The sequence below is a fragment of the Patella vulgata genome, chromosome 3 (assembly GCF_932274485.2).
Source record: "Patella vulgata chromosome 3, xgPatVulg1.2, whole genome shotgun sequence".
NCBI lineage: Eukaryota > Metazoa > Mollusca > Gastropoda > Patellidae > Patella > Patella vulgata.
In genome coordinates this window covers 39,348,008-39,368,543 of record NC_065881.2, presented here as the reverse complement: position 1 = coordinate 39,368,543, position 20,536 = coordinate 39,348,008, and the positions used below count along the sequence as shown (strand labels likewise).

General features: G+C 36.3%; 1 protein-coding gene across 4 annotated transcripts in view; it reads left to right on the top strand.

Moving 5' to 3' along the window:
• The window catches only part of LOC126815323 (WW domain-containing oxidoreductase), a 42,297-nt gene that overhangs the window by 881 nt on the left and 20,880 nt on the right, over window positions 1-20,536 (top strand). For all 4 annotated transcript variants that reach the window (XR_008787443.1, XM_050540899.2, XM_050540900.2 and 1 more), the window contains exons 3-8: window positions 191-248; window positions 715-893; window positions 1,895-2,090; window positions 3,745-3,930; window positions 11,077-11,335; window positions 11,735-11,927. Coding sequence is in view for 3 of the 4 variants with exons in the window: in XM_050540899.2 (XP_050396856.1) it covers window positions 191-248; window positions 715-893; window positions 1,895-2,090; window positions 3,745-3,930; window positions 11,077-11,335; window positions 11,735-11,923 (1,067 nt within the window). In the remaining variant the exon portion in view is untranslated. The remainder of the gene's footprint in view (window positions 1-190; window positions 249-714; window positions 894-1,894; window positions 2,091-3,744; window positions 3,931-11,076; window positions 11,336-11,734; window positions 11,928-20,536) is intronic.

Here is a 20,536-nt window from a genome sequence, read left to right as displayed (position 1 = left end):
TTAAAAGCATTAATTATCCTTTGCTTTAATAGATGAATCTTGCATTTATTGATTACACTGACGGTTAAATTGTCCAAATAAAACTCACCAGAGTGAATCAGTAGTTCAAGTTCCACAATAGAGCCCTTGATTCCATTTATAATACTAAGTTACTTTAATATACATAATAGATAAACTGTGATTATTATAGAGCTACCTTATGGTTGGGAAAGAAAGATATCTGATACAGGTGTTATGTTTTTTGTTGAGTGAGTTTTAGTAATTATATTTTTCATATATTTTATAACAATCTGGTTTATATTCTATATATCAATCTATTTTAACAGACATACTTTGGCATGTAGTGTTTTATCATTGCGTTGTTTTATTACTTGAGCATACTACATAATGTGAAGATTCTGTCACACCTCTTTCTTTGATCTATGTATAAATTCACTACAATTTTGTGCATAACACATACATTGAAACGACAGCAGTTTTGAATGTATGTTAGATCTTATTTTATCCATCAAAATGAAAGCAAATGGAGATATAATATTTGTTAGGTTGTTTAAGCTTATATAAGAAAAGAATGGGTAAATTGAAGTCAGTATTTTGAAATAAAGAAAGTAGTTGTTATTTTTACAATTTACTATTATTATTACCCGGCAGTTTAGCTGAAGTTTTTAAAGATGTATAAACCATGTGTTCCTTTTCTTTTTTGATATATTAAAGTCATGTGAATGAAAAAACAACATACACTGATCCCAGATTAGCCTTTGCTCAAGAAAAGAAAGATTCCCCTCTTGATTTTCGTCAGAAATTTGATGGTAGTTCTACAGCTCTGTCTGTATTACTAGGAAGAGATTTAAGTAGCAAATACATGATAGTAACAGGAGCCAGCAGTGGTATAGGTTAGTAATAATACAATTGCACCATAGCTGTATATGTACTGTACATTAATCTTAATCGCTGCAGTCCTGATTGTCTCCACTTCAATTGCACCCATGTAATCCAGAGTGTCAAAGATCATAGAGAGTTTACCATCCAAAGTATTGTTAATTGGTGAATTGAGAAATAATTTCCCAAAGATCATAGCCTGAACAGTTCACACAAAAAAATAGACTATCAGTTACCATAATACACAATTGACACTATTTTGTTTCAACCGATATTCATTACAAACATCACTATATATGTACGTGAACTGTTAGAATTTTAACCAGACATAATGGAATCAGAATTTTATGGGCTAGTGAGTTCATTCAGTAACCATTATTCTTTTCGAGAATTGATAGATGCCCTGTTATCTTAGGGTGTCTATTTGATAATCATGACGACCATGCACAATATAACTTCAACAGATATAAGCATGGTTATCCAGGCACTTATGAAATGTGGAAATTTCAGACTTATGGCAAACAGTCACTAACCCCACATGGAAAAAAGTTTGTTGTTCTTCAAATAAAGTATCACAGAGCTATAAACAGTTGAACGCAACCATTATAAAGATAACAGGGGGGTTGGATGGCCGAATGGTTAGCCATGCACTGTATCATAAGGTCTGTCATTGAGTTAACTGGTGTGGTTTCGATTCCCCCGTTGTACGTGACAAGGAGTAGGGTCGCCTGTCCAACCTCGTGGGTTTTCTCCGGGTCCTCCGGTTTCCTCCCACTGCTAAAGACCCCTACGTGCAAGCGAATTATTGAAATAAAATTGAACCATATGATAGTCCAAAAATGACCTAGTTTGTGTCGAGTGAACGTTAAACCCAATTTCTCTCTCTCTATAAAGATTACATGCACTAAGACGCTTTAACACAAACTGAATCTTTTTTTTCACTAATGTTATGAATAACTTTAACAATTTATGGTCAATTATGACAATGTAGCTTCATTTTGAAAATATTTTACAGGTTTTGAAACAGTTCGTTCTTTAAGCCTACATGGTGCTAATGTTGTCATGGCTTGTAGAGATTCAGAAAAGGGTAATGTTTGTGTGGAAGAAATAAAGAAAGGCAACCCAAAAGCTAATGTTGAAGTAATGTATTGCGATCTTGCAAAACTCAGTACAGTTAAACAGTTTGCTGAAGATTACATGAAAAAAGACTGGTCAGTTTTCTATTCATCCACTGTTATTTTTTACACTCCCACATTTGTAATGTAGATTCACAGAAAACCCAATCAAGTCACAGAGTTATCTCCCCTTTAATGTTCAGGTTGATTTTCTAAATTTTCGAAATGCTCTTGTGAAGTTATCTTTTTGATCCTATTTATATGCCCACATTTCAGTGTTGTAGTATATATGTCATTGCCTATGTCCGTCAGTCGGTCCTTCAACAATTTGGCTTGTTAACGAGATAGTTGGAGCTTTTATGCACCCACAATTTATTTGTGGACACTCTACAGGTCACAATTTTTATCCGATTTTGTCGAAACTTGAAATATAGGTCTACCTCCCAAAAATCTTGGTTCCTTTCGATATTGGCATGTATCGGACCATAACTTCATGTATTATAACCCCTGATTGTTCGAAAAATCATGTTTTTAGCTTCTGGACACTCTAGAGGTCACAATTTTCATCCGATTCTGATGAAACTTTAAATGCATGTTTATAACCCAAAGATCTTGGTTCTTTTCGATATTTGCATGTATCGGTTCATAACTTCCCGAATTATGGCCCCTGATTCTACAAAAAATCACATTTTAGCTTGTTGTCCCTCTAGAGGTCACAATTATTATCTGATTTAAAAAAAACATTAGAATATATCACTGTTGAGTGGTATTTGTTGGGTGAGTTCGAATATCATGAAAATCGGACCAAAACTGCCTGACAAAATGGTGACCCCTCGTACTCAAATAGTGCAAATATACATGTATGGTATATCAAGGTTGTGGACCCTCTAGAGGTCATAATTTTGATTCGATTGTGATGAAACTTGAAATACATGTTCATAACCCAAAGATCTTGATTCCTTTCGATATTCGCGCATATCATATCTTACCTTCCTGAATTATGGCCCTTGATTGTTCGAAAAATCACATTTTTAGCTTGTGGTCCCCCTAGAGGTCACAATTTGTATTCAATTTTAAAAAAAAATGTTTAAATATATCACTGTTACATATCGATGAAGGTCGAGTTCCAATTTCATAACAATCTGACCCAAACTGCCGGACAAAATGAATGCTCTTAGTTTGCAAATAGTGTAAAAGTATGTAATACCAAGGTTGTGGACACTGTAGAAGTCACAATTTCTATCAGATTTTGATGAAACTTGAAATTTATAATTATAATCCAAAGATCTTGGTTCCTGTCGATATTTGTGTACATCAGACCGTAACTTCTTGGATTATGGCCCCATATTGTACGAAAAATCATGTTTTTAGCTTTTGTCCGATTTTAAAAAACGTTTAATATATCACCGTTAAACCATATTTATGGTCAATTTCGTGAAGATCACATATTTCAGACCATAACTTCCTGGATAATGGCCCCTGATTGTACAAAAAATTGCTTTTTTCTCTATCCATCTGTTGCAAAATGTAGGTGTATCTTGTCTGGCAACCGCTGGTTAAATTAAATTTGGTGTAAAGCATTGGGGTCAGTTAAAGCATGTGAAAGCCATATATGATCCCAGCCTAATATAAATATAGTATTGTTCCTTAATTAAAGTATTAATTTTCAAAATTTCCAATGCATTTTGGGAAGTTATTTCTTGTTCACCTTATTGTATAGGCCTACATACATGTATGATTACGTTTTCAGGCCACTGCACGTATTAATATTAAATGCTGGTGTATTTGGTCTGCCATATGTTGAAACAGAGGACAGTTTAGAAACAACTTTTCAAGTAAATCATCTGGCTCAATTTTATCTTACAAAACTATTAACGGATTTGTTAGTAAAATCAGCTCCAGCTAGAGTTGTAGTTGTTTCTAGTGAATCTCATAGGTATGTATATCAGTTCCTCCAACAATTTATAGCAAAGAAATTATCATCCTCAGTATCCCCAGTGGTCTCATTCCGTTCTACTCCACTATACCCTGTGTTAATCCATAGGGTTTCCACAATTTCAAATGATCTGCCCTGGCCTTGATTGTAGCTAAAGTCTATAAACCAATCAAAAATCAGTTTATAAACCAGTCGTTTCGCCTTGGTTTTTATATGGGTAAATAACCATATTCATGTCCATTTACATTATGTAAATAATGTATATATTTCTAATTCATATACATGTATATTTAATTGTATTATTAAAGTAGCTAAGTCTCTAACTCAATATCATCCAAAATCTTCAACATTGAAAACACGATTTATTTGTCAAATTAAATCAACATTCATGTTGTGATCTTACCTGAAAAAGATGGGCTTTTGATATCCAATATTTAAGACAAAATAAACATTTTACCATTGGTACACGAATCGTGTACCATAATGCGCTTCAGCCCCAGTTGTATCAAGAGACTCGAGGGACCAGGCTAGACACATTGCACCAAATCAAACGGCGTATGTAGACTGGAATAACCAGATTAGAAATTTGCTGGCTTATTTCGCCGAACATAACTGATTTGAAATTGGAGTAAAAACGGAAACTATTGAATGTAAATCAGTTTATATACATTCATATTACAGTATTATATGCGTTGCGACCCACTTTTGTCAATTCTAGGTCCCAAATGTTAGTGATTTAGCTCCTTTAAGTCTCCTCTGAATTTCATCACAAAAATGTTCAATCGGGTTTAAGTCCCGACTAAGGGCTGGCCAGTGCATAACGTTGACACCATTCTGATGTAGAAAATTCCAAGTACCTCTGGCGGTGTGGGCACGGGCGTTGTCATGCTGGAAAACGTTGTTTCGATGACATGTGAAATGTGGTATGACGTGGGGTCTGAGAGCTCGATCGATGTAGCACACTGCTGTGATGCTGCCGCCTCTTCCTGGACCAAGATTTTGGAACACCACAGGATCCACTCTCTGGTTCAGGCCGATTCCACCCCAGACCATTAGGCTTGGACCTTTCCATGAGTCTCTTTGCATGACAAATTGGTCAGAATAATGCTGGCCACGCCAACGCCATATTCTGGTCCTGCCATCTGCAGTTGATACGCAATACCGACTCTCATCTGTGAACAGAACAGTTCTCCATTGCCTGTGTCACCAGTTCACGTGTTGTTGGGCAAACTGTAGATGTTCATGTCGATGGCGAGGGGTGAGGATGGGTCCATGGTAAGGTCTACAGCAATGGATGTTCTCTCTGGTGAAATGTCGGCGCACTGTATCGGTACTGATGGGTCTTCCGTGTGTTCCCACTATCTGACATGCTGTCTCAGATGCCTGTGTGAAGGAATTCTGCACGTGCTGTCGCACAACATGGCGGTCTTGTCGCACAACATGGCGGTCTTGTCGCCTTGTGGTAATTCTTGGTCTACCAGTTAGGGGGCGATTATTCGTGATGTTGGTGGTCCGAAATCGTTGCTGAAGCCTGTAGATTGACCTGGAAGTGATTGGCAACAGCTTGGGCAGTATGGACAGCATCGAGTATTCCAAGCGCATGGTTCCTCTGAGCTGTCGTGAGTCATGGCATGCTGCTGACGTTGTAGTGTAAATGATTCAACTAGACATGGGGGTGCATTTTATAGGACTGGTCCCGGTGAACAGCACGTGCAGCATGAGTTACATGAAAATCATGGAGAACACATTACCATCTCGGAAGTCTGGTTGCATTTTTGAGAACATTTCTTGGGTTCAGTTCTGTGTTTGGGAAGGAGCCTTATTGCTCAGGTAAAGTTGGAGATGTGGTCACAAATATACAATAAAAACATTTGACAAAGTTTTATGCAATGTGTCTATTCAGAGTAACATACCAACCTGACGTTTCTTTTGCTGCTTAGTATATATAAACACCTGGTCTTCATTAATATATTATATACTCTTCAAACAAAGAAACCCATCACCCATTTATCATCATTTTTATAGGTGCACATTATGGATGTATATTGCCATGGGTGTGTGTGTGTGTGTGTGTGTGTGTCGACTACAGGCGCCAATTCTTAAGTGATCATCTTGAAACTTTACATACTTATTCCTTATACCCTAAGGATGATCCCTATTGTTTTTGGTGCATGATCGACCCCCGGGTCAGAGCCACACCGAATTTCTTGTATTTGTTTGTCTGTCGTCTACAGGCCGCATTTCTTAACGTATGTATTCCCTATACCCTAAGGACGACAACTGCGTATCCCGACCCCCAGGAGCAGAGCCACGCCTAATTTTTGTGTTTATCGTTTACAGGCTGCAATTCTAAATGGATCAAGTTTCGACGAAACTTGAAATATAGGTTTATCCCCAAAAGATCTCGGCTGCTTTTGATATTGGCATGTATAGGATCGAAACTTCATGGATTATGGCCCCTGTTTGTACGAAAAATCACGTTTTTAGCTTGTGGACCCTATAGAGGTCACAATTTTTATCCAATTTTGTTGAAACTTGAAATGTAAGTTTATAACCCAAAGATCTCAGTTCCTTTCGATATTTGCGCATATTGGACAGTAACTTCCTGAATTATGGCCCCTGGTTGTACGAAAAATCAGGTTTTTAGCTTGTGGACCCTATTGAAGTCATAATTTTTATCCGATTTAAAAAAACATTCTATTATATCACCGCTACACCCTAAGGATGACTGAGTTCGAATTTTGTGAAAATCGGCCCAAAATTGACAGACAAAATGGCCGCCGTTCGTTCCCAAATAGCGTAAGAATATGATATATCAAGGTTGTGGACCCTATAGGGGTGACAATTTTTATCCGATTTTGTTGAAACTTGAAATGTAAGTTTATAACCCAAAGATCTCGGTTCCTTTCTATATTTGCCCATATCGGAGAGTAACTTCTTGAATTATGGCCCCTGATTGTACGAAAAATCATGTTTTTAGCTTGTGGACCCATTAGAGGTCATAATTTTTATCTGATTTAAAAAAACGTATTATTATATTACCATTCCACCCTAAGGACAGTTGAGTATGAATATTGTGAAAATCGCCCCAAAATTGACAGACAAAATGGCCGCCGTTATTTCTCAAATAGCGTAAAAATATGGTATATCAAGGTTGTGGACCCTATAGAGGTCACAATTTTTATCCGATTTTGTTGAAACTTGAAATATAAGTTTATAACCCAAAGATCTTGGTTCCTTTCTATATTTGCCCATATCGGAGCGTAACTTCTTGAATTATGGCCCCTGATTGTACGAAAAATCATGTTTTTAGCTTGTAGACCCATTAGAGGTCATAATTTTTATCTGATTTAAAAAAACGTATTATTATATTACCATTCCACCCTAAGGACAGTTGAGTATGAATATTGTGAAAATCGCCCCAAAATTGACAGACAAAATGGCCGCCCCTCGTTCTCAAATAGCGTAAAAATATGGTATATCAAGGTTGTGGACCCTATAGAGGTCACAATTTTTATCCGATTTTGTTGAAACTTGAAATGTAAGTTTATAACTCAAAGATCTTGGTTCCTTTCGATATTTGCGCATATCGAATTATAATTTCCTGAATTATGGCCCTTGATTGTAGGAAAAATCACTTTCGTTTAGCTTGTTTTCTATCCATCTCTTGAAAATGTGGGCGTATACTGCCTGGCAGCCGCTGGTTGTATTTATCGTCTACAGGTTGCAATTCTGAATGGATCATCTTGGAAATTTGCATATTTATTCCTTATCCGTTAGTTATTTAGTTATTCATTACCGTATAAGGATTTACATCACAATTCTGCGGCCCGTAATGCCTTAAGACGTGGTCTAAAACAAATAAATGTGAGATATATGCCGTGGATAATTATATATTTATCTTCATTTCGAAAGTATTTTATTACAACTCAAAATTATCCAGGTCAGTGTGTTTTCTATAGAGCATGTTGTTATTAAGTGTCGGCTACTGGAATGGTTTTTCTACGACCAATTCAGCTATTTCGATTATTTAAGTAGCCAAAAGGGAATATTTAATTAATAAATAATTATCAAGCCTTTCTAATATATCATTTTTAAGTCCAGTATATATTTTTTTTGTGTACCCCATGCTGACAAAGAGGTATACACACATGAATTCACAATTCACAATATCCTACCATGAATAAAAAACATGAAATATGAATTTACTTTGAATAGTTTTCGTGCATTATCAAAAATGACCAGCAGTGAAAATTTTGAAGTGGAAGCCCTGCCGTAAAGACATCAACTATTTATTTTGGTGTATGCCCCGACCCCCTGGGGCAGTGTCACACTCATCTTTTTTGTTAATATTTTGCCTGTAAATTTGGCAAAACAAATCCCACGCCCAGCCTTCTTTGCCTCTTGTCATATTACAGCCATTTCATATTTCATTCTCTTCATTTTAAAAAGTACCATATCAATCAAAGCAGGAATGTGGATGTATATTGCTATGACGGGGGATTTGAGTCAAAAGTCAGTGCTATGTTGTTAGTGCTATTACATGTCCAATGTTGCAAATGTTGAATGTAATGTGTAAATTGGACTAAGTCAAAAGTAAAAATAAAAAATCCTGTAATACTGACAAATACATCGTGTAAAATGACATCTACATTTTGTCATTAAACATTTCACAACAAGCCGAAGTCCATCAACCCAGAACTTTAAACACTGAACTCTAACATCTTCTCATTTGACACTCGCCCTATGTATTGTACCCTTCGACATATGTCTTGTGTATCGTAACACAGAACAAGTAATGAAATTAGCCAGTGTGCAAATTAGTTCACACGGTACCTATTTTTAACCACACGAGATCTAAGCTGTATGACTGTCTCTTTTTGGTGCTGTCATCTTTTGCATTCTAATGCTATCCTGTTTATAAATTATATAATACCCATCCATGAGCCATTGTTCATTCTTCTCCTTTTATTTGTTAAGCTATTATATTTTGTATTATGTATACTTCTCATGAAGGGCAGGATGGTTGTTGTGGCAACTTTCTATGTCCATGTCTTCGTAGGAAAGTCTATGAATTCTATGAACAATCTCTTGTGTTATATGTGGAAGCCGAGATATTTTACTTTTCTTTCTTTATGTAGAAAAAAATCAAAAAAAGCCGAGATATTTTACTTTTCTTTCTTTATGTAGAAAAAAATCATGAAATCAACACCCGGTTGCGGGTCTCATGCCGGGGGAAATTCCCTGCTTGAAAATTATGTTTTCTCCACGCGAGATGTCACGTGATTAAAAATAGGTACCGTCTGAACTTATTTGCATACTGGCTAATTTCATGTCGTGAGTTCTGTGTTACGATGTAAAAGTGAAATGTTGAACGGCACAATACACAGTGCACGTGTCATCTGAGAAGATATGAGAGTTCCAGTATTTAAAGATCTGGGTAGATGGAGTTAAGCGTGTTGTGGAAATTGTGAAATGTCTAATGTGAAATGTTTAATGACAAAACGTAGATGTCAATTTACACGATGTATTTGTCAGTATTACAATATTTTGTTAAATTTAATGTCCTCCAATTTACAAATTACATTCAACATTTGCAACATTGTAGATGTAAAAGCACTAACAACATAGCACTGACTTTTGACTCAAATCCCCCGTCATATATTGCAGCGTTAGCGATGCTCTTGTTTTATTTGAACGGGATCGTTGTTTCCATAAATTTTACGTGTTTATAATGTCAATATGTAAGAATAAAAGAAATTCATGATTAGTTTTAAATCTAGGGACACTAATTGTGACTGGTCATACTTTTTGCCGAAATTTATTTTCGCTTGATTGCACCAAGACACATGAGTTTAACAACTTGGCAAGCTTTTCGCATGAACCCCAAATCTAAGGCCTTTAAAATCCTGGGACTCTCAGTTTCAAAATCAGTTGCTCATGTAAACACTCAACGAAGACCAACACAACAATGCTATTGGTCGCTTACAAGCAGGTGAATCCCAGACAGATGTAGCCAGGCTGGTGAATGTTTCTCAGAGTACCATCTCTCACCTTTGGGATAGGTACCGACAGCGAAGTTCAACACAAGAGTGACCTAGCCTGCCCTGGATCGTCACATCCGGTTACTTCATTTACGGAAATGGTTCTTAACAGCGACCTCTACTGCCGCAGCAATCCTGGACGACATAGGATCTCAGACCAGACACTCTGTATACACTTACATGAAACCGGATTACGAGCCAGACGTAATGTTGTTTGAAATACGCCAACATTGTGAAATTCGAATTCAATGGGTTCAGACACACAGGGTATAGTTACAGTAACACTGGAGAACAGTTTAGTTCAGCGACGAGTCGCGGTACCTATTGCAACGAGGCGATGGTAGAGCGAGGGTATACTGACGACGAAATGTCACTATGCATTTCTTTTTTTGAAGATAATAATTGTAATTTGTTGTTAATAAATTTGCATTTAGTATAATTTGGACTTCTCTCATTTAGGCTACCTTCTGGCTACTTCCTAACCTTGTCTCTTGAAGTGGAGCCTTTGCGTTTTGCTTACTTTACCCGATGTGAGTTACTTCCCTTTGCCAACTTCCTTTGCAATTAACGATTTATGGGATTGGTCCTGTCCATCCATCAGTTGTTTGTCCGTTATCAACAATTGCTAGTGGGACTCTCTAGTGGCTAAAGCTTTGATCCGATTGACTTGAAATTTATACACACTACAGGATCATGAGACATCTGATTATTAGAAGAAATGAAATGAAATGAAAAGGGGGTTAACGTCCTACTGTTCTGCAATTAATTGTAGAACTAGAAGCCTACCTAATTTTGATTATTTCTGGTAACATTACCTCATTGATTAATCATTTTTTAGTGTCTGTAAATGCTCCTATTATCTACAAGAGAATAAAAAGGAGACAGACATTATTGACTGCTCGGAGTAGCTTATGTTTTGTTACCGGGCAACCTATCTTTTTAATGGATATATCGCAAAACAAGAGTCATTTATTAATGGTCATACAGACTTCCTGCTATGACAACAGTGTTGTCTTTTTAAAATTAAATATTAACTTTATAAAAATGTAATTTATAGGGAAATGGTTATTTATAGAGTGGTTAAAATCTTGTTTTATTTCAGATTTACAGATTTGAATAAGTCAAACATCAGTGCATCAAAGTTGTCACCAGGAGCTAACAAATATAACGATATGAAAGCATACAATATGTCTAAACTATGTAATGTAGTATTTTCTAATGAACTGAACAGACGTCTTAGAAGTCGTTATGTAACATCTTTATCATTACATCCTGGTAATATAATGAGTACGGGTTTACAGCGTAATTGGTGGATATATCGTTTACTCTTTATGATTGTTCGACCATTTACAAAGTCAATGGTAAGAATTCATCATGATAAAAAAAGTTATTTGCTAGTAACAGTCACCACATGAGTGCAATATAAAATTATAATATGATTTTTATTAAATCCTTAATTTACTGTAGGTATATGTTTATATAAAGTGTTCATGTTGGTGTGACAAAGAAGCTTCGAATTACTCTTAAAGCTATTGCCCTTGATCACTTTTATCGCCTTGATCATTAGTTTGAACTAGAAGTCAACCAAATTTTAATGAGTTCTGATAATTAATTCACAGGTTATTATTCTTGATAAGTATTACCTTCAAAGTTCAAAGGAATAAATATGCGGCAACCTTTGTGGACTGCTCGGATGACTAAGCTACTATGGGTGTATATTTCCTCCCTGGTCACCTATCTTTTTTATATTTCAATTACAGCAACAGGGAGCAGCTACTACTGTACTTTGTGCAGTATCCACAGAACTACAAGGGATAGGAGGAATGTACTTTAACAACTGTTTTCATTGTTATCCATCAGAAGTTGCAACAGATCCTGTTCTTGGAGACAAGTTATGGCACATCAGTGAGAACATGCTGGAAGATTCTTTGAACACTCATTCAAAATGAAACAGTGAGTTAAATGTTTTACAGCATGAAGAAGTAAAGCATAACATTGATACAGTATTATTTTTCTGCCATTTCTTTACCTACACATAATAAATGGTATTCAAATAAAACCCAACAATTACTATTCCATCCGATTGTACTATTGGCATTGTTAGTAATGTCCATCAGAACAGTACAAATGAACCTTTTAGAACTGCTGTAACTTTATAAGCATAACCGGAGGTGGAGAGTTGATCAAATTTTCAATGACAGTATGCATAAGCTGTGGTAAGCTGCCACTTTAATATGTGGTTGTTGTCATTTCATGGTTTGTTTTCTGACTACTGGTAATCGAAATAGTTGATTATCTTCTGGTGGTTTCACATTGCACTTCCATTAAACCTATGTCTGTTATAATTTACAAAAAGATGAAGTGGCAGAATAAGTACAAGTTTATTTTCAGGTAAATGTGTCAAGTCATAAACAACATACAATAGTGACATGGGCATGGTTCCTTGAGAAAATAAGTTTTCTGTTTAGATTTACCGTTATAGTAAGTGCAGGAAAACTGCGCCACACACAAACAAACAGAAACCCAGGCAGGTAGTGATTACATGCTTCACTCAAAATGAAAACAAACTCCCAAAAAGGGAGACAATAGACAAATAACTGTAATATTTTCCCATCATTATGTTATTTGAGTGTCTGTCATGATGTTTACAAGATTTTTCAATGTTAATACATTGCATAAATCTGTTTATAAACTCAGTTTATAGAAATGGGTGTCACAGTGGCTTTCTGATAATTTTCTGTTGTTACTTTTGATCTGTTTTTAGTGCCTTTTATATGCTTACATTACCTATAGAATAAAAGATATATATGCAGCAACCCTTAATGACTGCTTTGACAACTGCTGTGGTCAAATGTTTTGTTGTCTGGCAATCTATCTTTATTTTCTTTATTTTGTATAAGTGCATTTAGTTGACAATATAGAACATATAGAACATATTTTTTTGATAGAGAATCAGGAATGTTAATGTATTTTGTAAAAAGATGCTAATACACAATAAGCTTACCCATATAATAAAAAATGCAATAAATCTAATATTTTGCCACCTTTAAATATGTGATTCATATAACAGCGGTTGCCTGTAGAAAACTTCTCAGATTTTCAAGAGAAAAAAGAAAGCCATGTTATTAGTCCCAGCCTTTAACATCATTTCCAAAACTATCCAGGTACCGGTAAATACACAAATCTTATAAAACTGGAAATATTAAAAATAATTCTTCAAAACTCATAAATACAGTTTTTATCATTATCCATCATATATATGGCACAAGTTCTTTTTAAATATGCACAACAAATTAACCATTGGTCAAGCATTATTAACGTGCGATATTGCCTATTTCTCAACAGTGGATCAGGTTTCATATTAATGTGATCTTATATCTTCATGTCTTTTTTTCATTGAAGTTAAGAATTAAAATTCTTAAAAATTAACGAAAAACACACATTTGTTTAAATTATAGCCTTTATTATATAATGACATCATCAACCATGATCTGAAATTGTGCATCTCCATACATAATTATGGCTACTGTTTTTGTACAAATAGTGCCTTTGAGGTTTTGTTGAAGTCATGATTAAAATATGAAAACAGGATCAACTTTTTATACGCCCAAATTTTCATGTGGACGTATTATTCCGTCGCCCCTGTTTGTCCGTCTGTCCACAATTTGTTTGTGGACACTCTTCAGGTCACAATTTTTATCCAATTTCAACAAAACTTGAAATATAGTTTTATCTCCCTAAGATCTTGGTTTCTTTCGATATTGGCATGTATTGGACCGTACCTTCATGGATTATGGCCCCTGATTGTACGAAAAATCATGTTTTTAGCTTATGGACCCTATAGAGGTCAGAATTTTCATCCAATTTTGTTTAAACTTGACACTCTACAGGTCATGATTTTTATCCAATTTCAACAAAACTTGAAATATAGTTTTATCTCCCTAAGATCTCGGTTCCTTTCGATATTCGCGCATATCGGACCGTAACTCCCTGAATTATGGCCCCTGATTGTATGAAAAATCATGTTTTTAGCTTGTGGACCCTATAAAGGTCATAATTTTTATCCGATTTAAAAAAAGTTGCAATATATCACCGTTACACCCTAAGGATGGTTGAGTTCGAATTTCGTGAAAATTAGCCCAAAACTGACAGACAAAATGGCAGCCCCTCATACTCAAATAGCGTAAAAATATGGTATATCAATCTTGTTGACCCTCTAGAGGTCACAATTATTATCTGATTTAAAAAAACGTTCAAATATACTATTCAAAAAAAGTAGGGGATATTTGATTTTTAAGTGTTATTAAAGTCACCTAATGAAACTGACGAAGAAACAAATGACAAAATGAAATGAAGTTCACATTCATCGATTTATTCCAAATGATCGTTAGACTAAGTAAGGCACAGACTGACCATTATAAGGGTAAAATGATACCCGGGGTCAAACAGCAAAGTTACCACAGCATCACAACCAAGTCAGTAACGGGTAAATCCTCCTCTGTTTGCCAAACAAGCATTGATCCGACGTTGCATACTCCTAATGAGACGTCTAAGGTCATTTTGGTCCAGATTGTCCCATTCCTGTTGCAACGCAGCAGCAAGTTCTTGGACATTGGCAGGACGTTGACGTAACCTATGTCCAAGCATGTCCCAGACATGCTCGATGGGATAGAGGTCGGGACTTAGTGCTGGCCAAGGTAATGTGGTGATGTTCTGTTGTTGGAGGTAACCTGTAACGATCCTGGCCCTGTGACATCTTGCGTTGTCATCCTGGAAGATGAAACGGCGGCCATGACGTCGTGCGAACGGCACAACATGGACTGCCAAATCGATCATGTCTGATGACGTTAATGTCTTGGAAGCGCTCGTTTCGACGACGCCACACCCTCCTACGTCTGTCCAAAAAATCAACAGTGAACCTTGACTCATCTGAAAACATCACATTGCTCCAGCGTCGATTATCCCAGTGTTGACGATCCCTACACCAACGACGTCTTGCCTGAATGTGATGATCTCTCAAACAAGGGATCACGCGAGGACGTCGGGCGCGAAGGTGACCCCTATGCAGTCGATTCCGAATCGTCTGGCCACTCACTCTCACACCAGTGTCTGTTTGAAGATGAGCGCTGATCTGATTTGCTGTGATGACACGATTTCTCAAGGCCAAGGTACAGATAAATCGTTCCTGGGCTTGAGTTGTCGCCCTTGGTCGACCTGAGCGTGGTCTGTCCTGTACAGATTGTGTATCACGGTATCTGGACCATAGCCTGCTTATGACAGACTGAGAAACATTCATCGTCTGCGCCACAACCGCCTGTGTTGTGCCGATCTGTAGCATGCCAAGGGCACGTAACCTTTCATTTTGGGTAAGCCGACGCATATCAAAATTTGTTTTCTGGTCACTAAAACAATTAAACTGATGTTTCCACCCTGGAATTCAATGCCACAATGACTGTAACATTCAAAGTCAGAGTCGTGCAAATCTTGGGTTGGACCCCCATGATGATCCCAAGCATCACATGCATTCCATGCGGTAGCTATTGGTGCGTTTGGGCGTCACATGTAACTGGAAATGTTTCTTCTGTTAGGTTCTATAGTGACTTTTTTCGTAGTCATTTGCATATTTTAGTATTATGCCCCGCAAAATCAAATATCCCCTACTTTTTTTGAATAGTATATATCACTGTTACACACACCATAATGTTAATTCAGTTCAAATTTCGTGAAAATCGGGCCAAAACTGCCGGACAAAATGGCCGCCTCTCGTACGCAAATAGTGTATAACATCTGGTATATCAAGGTTGTGAACCCTTTAGAGGTCACAATTTTCTTCTGAAGTTGAAATACATGTTTATAACCCAAAGATCTTGGTTCCTTTCGCTATTAGCGCGTATCGGATTATATCTTCCTGAATTATGGCCATTGATTGTAGAAAAAATCACGTTTTAGCTTGCGGTCCATGTAGACGTCACATTTTTTATCTAACTTAAAAAAAAACTTGTGAATATATAACCATTACACACTAAGATCTTGGTTCCTTTTGATAATCGCGTATATCCGAACCAGTGGCGGCGCCGGGGGGGGGGGCAAATGAGCCCCCATTAATCTGGTCTGCCCTCTGTTTGCCCCCTCAATAATTTTAGAAAATAAAAAAAAGTATTTGTGATACGTTTCGGTAATCAATACCTTCTACGGTGAATGAATCCCACATCCCCACTCAGTCATAAACTTGCATGTTGTAGAGCATTTCCGACAGTCTATTTTTAAAATTGTCTTGGCGAGGTCCCCAATGGACTCGCTACTTTGGCGCTCACAAGGGGAATTCGTTTAGGTCAGCAAGTCCGTTCGTTTGACATTTTGTTCTCTAATCGGATATAAACTAGTGATCAGGCGATGAACGGTATCTGGGCAGATCTATTTATCTCGATGATCGGTGCCTGACAGAATACTGTAAGACAGCATTCCCGGCAGTCTATTTTTCAAAATTTTCTGGGGGAGGACTCCCTACTTTGACGCTCGTGAGTGGGCTTCGTCTTTATTCGCAAGTCCGTTCGTTTGACCCTTTACCTCATCGATCAGTGCCTGAAATACTGTCAGGCTGCATTTCCGGCAACCTGTTTTTCAAAATTTTCTGGGGAGGCCCCCTACCCCTAGTTGAAGCTCGTACCTTTACCCACTTAACCTTGGACTTTGCCCCAGCTTTGCCCCTCCAATCACCGACGGCAGGCGCCACCACCGATCCGAACATAACTTCCTGGATTATGGCTCCTGATTGTTTGAAAAATCACATTTTTAGCTTGCAGATTTTTTTTCCGATTTTAAAAACTGTTTGAATATATCACCATTTCACCATAATGAAGGTTGAATTTGAATTTCGGGAAAATCTAAATGAAACTGCCGGACATAAAGATGTCTAACATAAAGTGTGAGTATACCCTGCATTAAACACAACAAAAGGCAAGGCTACATGGTGGAAGGTAATTAGGTTGTTATCTAGACAAAGCTTCTACAAAATGAGAAATCTTATGCTATGTATCATCTTTTATTTGATTTTATTGCATTTCATTTATTAGTATTTACAAGCTGTTGAAATGGTTTCTTGTTTTAATTTCCACTTCAATGATTCAGTAATTTCTTGATAATACTGCCTTTTGTCTGAATAGTTCCAGTTCAGTGAGGGTTTTGTTTTCATTCCATTTTATTAAATACAACCTGGAAGTGATTTAATACAAGCATGTATTTTACTTATACTGTATGCTATTTGCTGTATATCCTAATGACATTGATACTGCATGATACAAAATAAACTATAATAATAACTAGACCTGCAAGCAGCACTGAACTGGCTTTCAGGAGTCAGACAGGAAGAGTGTCATACAATAGCCCATTCATCAAGCTACCAAATGATAAATTAGTGTTTTGATCCGGTGACACCCGGATTTTCTCAAGAGTACTTATTTTTTTCAAAATATCGGATATTTTTTCCACTACTTCCGGTTTACAGATCATTGTCGGGATAGATTTAACAAGTGGTATGGGAACTTAACTTCCTGTACCAGAAGTTTCAGAAACATCCATTGAGCAGTTTAAAAAAAGAAAATTAGAAGAGCATTTTCAGTAATTCAATGATTTTTCGACTTTTTTCAAAGATTGATGCCCTTTTTGGACCCTTCATATCATATATAGTCTTTCAAATTCGGATTCACACCCTAGACCACAGAGAGGACTCTGAGTAACAGAAGTTTAAGAAAAGAAATAAGAGTAGTTTTCAAAATAAAATGCGTCTGAATAGGCTCCAAAAAGGAAAATACTAGATTTTCAGCATCTCATAATCTATTGCCTAACCATCAAATTTGTATCATTTGGATGTCATAAAACTGTCCATTATTTGGGCTATCTAATGATATTTTAGTTGTTTTGATTCGGTGAAATCTGGCGTAGTAATCACTTTTTTCGCAAGAGCACCATTTTTTTTTACTTTTTACATTTTATTTTCAAAATATCCGATATTTTTTCAACCTCTAGCGGTTATTGGATCATTGTCGGGATAGTTTTAACAAGTTGTTTGGATACTTAACTTTCAGTACCAGAAGTTTCAGAAACATCCATGAAGCCGTTTTCAATAAAAAAGAAATATAGAAGAGCATTTTCAGTAATTTAATCACTTTTCAACTTTTTTTAAAGATTGAGGTCCATTTTGGACCACTTATCTTATATTATTTCAATGCTTTTATTTTTGGATTCACACCCTAGACCACCGATAGGACTCTGAGTAAGAAAAGTTTAAGAAAATTAGGTCCCAGATCGGTATCTGTTACATGTACTGAGAAATAGGCTCCGGGGATAAAAAAAAAAAATAATAATTAGACCTGTTCTCGAAACAGGTTTGATCATTAATTTCAACATCTAATAGATTCATATGTTGTCCTGATTTTTTTTTTTTTTTAAATCTGCACAGGGGGGTTGGATGGCCGAATGGTTAGCACGGGTGTGCTGTATCATAAGGCCTGTCATTGAGTCAACAGGCGGGGTTTCGAATCCTTGGTTGTACGTGACAAGGAGTAGGGTTGCCTATCCAACCTCGTGGGTTTTCTCCAGGTCTTCCGGTTTATTGAAATAAAATTAAACCATATGTTAGTCCCGAAATGTCTAGTTTGTTTCAAGTGGACGTTAAACCCCATTTCTTTCTCTCTCCAATCTGCACCAGGGACATGAGGAAACCTCGAGGATCTGTCTCGGGCAATACCAGTAGGGAACCTGCTGGTTACAAAGGCAGCGCATTACTCACTGAGCCAACTTGTGGGTTTTCTCTGGGTCCTCCAGGTTTCCTCCTACTGCTAAAGACCCCTACTCGCAAGTGAATTATTGAAATAAAATTGAATCATATGTTAGTCCTGAAATGACCTAGTTTGTGTTAAGTGGAGGTTAAACCTTCTCAATGAGCCACCGCAGGTCTTTGAAAAATAAAAGTAAGATTAGATTTTCAAACGCGAAGAAACCCATTTTGGCAGACCAAAGCTAGAAAAGGCTCTAGCGTTCTAAACGACACCTATATATCTTCAAAGTATGTGAAAATTGTTTTACTTATACGTTAAAACAGCAGGACATGTTAGCTGTAGTTTTACTGGTATTCAAAGAAGTCATCATGTAGACAAAATATATGTCATTTGATGGCAAACAATTACTTACTCAACTGACTTCATGACTTCATAAAATTGAGAAAAACAATTAAATGGCCAACACCGGGATCAAACTCATGGTGTCCTTGCTAGCAAGCGAAATGCATGCGTAGACTAACTGATTCAGTCATATAAATTCGATGGCAAACAATTGCATACTCAAATGACTTATTTTCACTGTAGAAGCCAAAAACACATATTTTGGTAAACATTTAAAGTAAACATAATCAATATTAAAGGTGCTGTGCCATAATCTATCACATTAATATTTTTTAAAAGTTGCACAGAACATTTGTTTACATTTGTGTTTTTGATGAAACTTTCAGAATTAGCACCAGATGATGAAATTTATCATTTGCCATTGACATTTTACCTGATTTCAAAGTCATACACTATATTTTTAAAAACTTCAATTTTATGACGTCACTTTAAAAAAATCTAGGTCAAATATCAAAATTCTAAACGCGTCAATCGATTGTGAATTGTGAATGCTTTCCAAAAATATGACGATATTGAAATTGGATAAAAATTGTAGCACAAGTAGAATTTTTAAGATTGACTTACATTTTCAAAATCGTGGCACTTCCGGTGAATTTGATAGACGACATATATTGACAAATATTTTTAAATAAGGCAAAAATTAAAGAAGTTGAAAATCTGACTTAATCCTCCAAGGGGAGATAATCGGAAAACTTTTGTTGATATTTTTGGCTTAATCCACCCATTTTGTAATGTATTCTGAAAGTTTCAAGTCGTAATCTTCAAAAATAAAAAAGTTACGCTCAGAATTTTCACTCTTTTTACTTTTGAGCTTATAATTGTGCCATATGCATGCGTCGTAGAGGCCACAATGCCCGACATAAAAACTGAGAAATACAAACGGCTACAAATTCAAATTGGTGAAACTGCATTCAAATTGGTTGAAAAACAAAACAGTTGTCTCTGATGTCTAATATTGGTTTATTTTCGTTAATGACTCACTTCCTATTATCATTTTTAAAGTTTTAGTTACTCTTTCACGTTTCCAACTAAATACCTTTTGGATAGTATAGAGTTTAATTCTGTAGAATATGTACTTTTTCCCAAAAATAATAATAATAATAATCTGAACAAAAACAATTGTTTGTATACTACATAGTAATATAAAAACTAATAATTCGAACAAATACAATAGTTTTTATACTTCGTGGGAGTAGAAAAACTAGTAATAAAAATAATAATATTAGTAAAAACAATAGTAAAAGCCTAATAATATTGTCATTTATCAAGCGTATTAATACTGAAGAACAGCTTCTAAGGCGTAAAAGGAGCGTGATCGCTCTCGCTCTCCTGGACGTGCCCGGATGTCAGTCAAGGTGCGCTTTTTATAGCTCGCCTTAATGT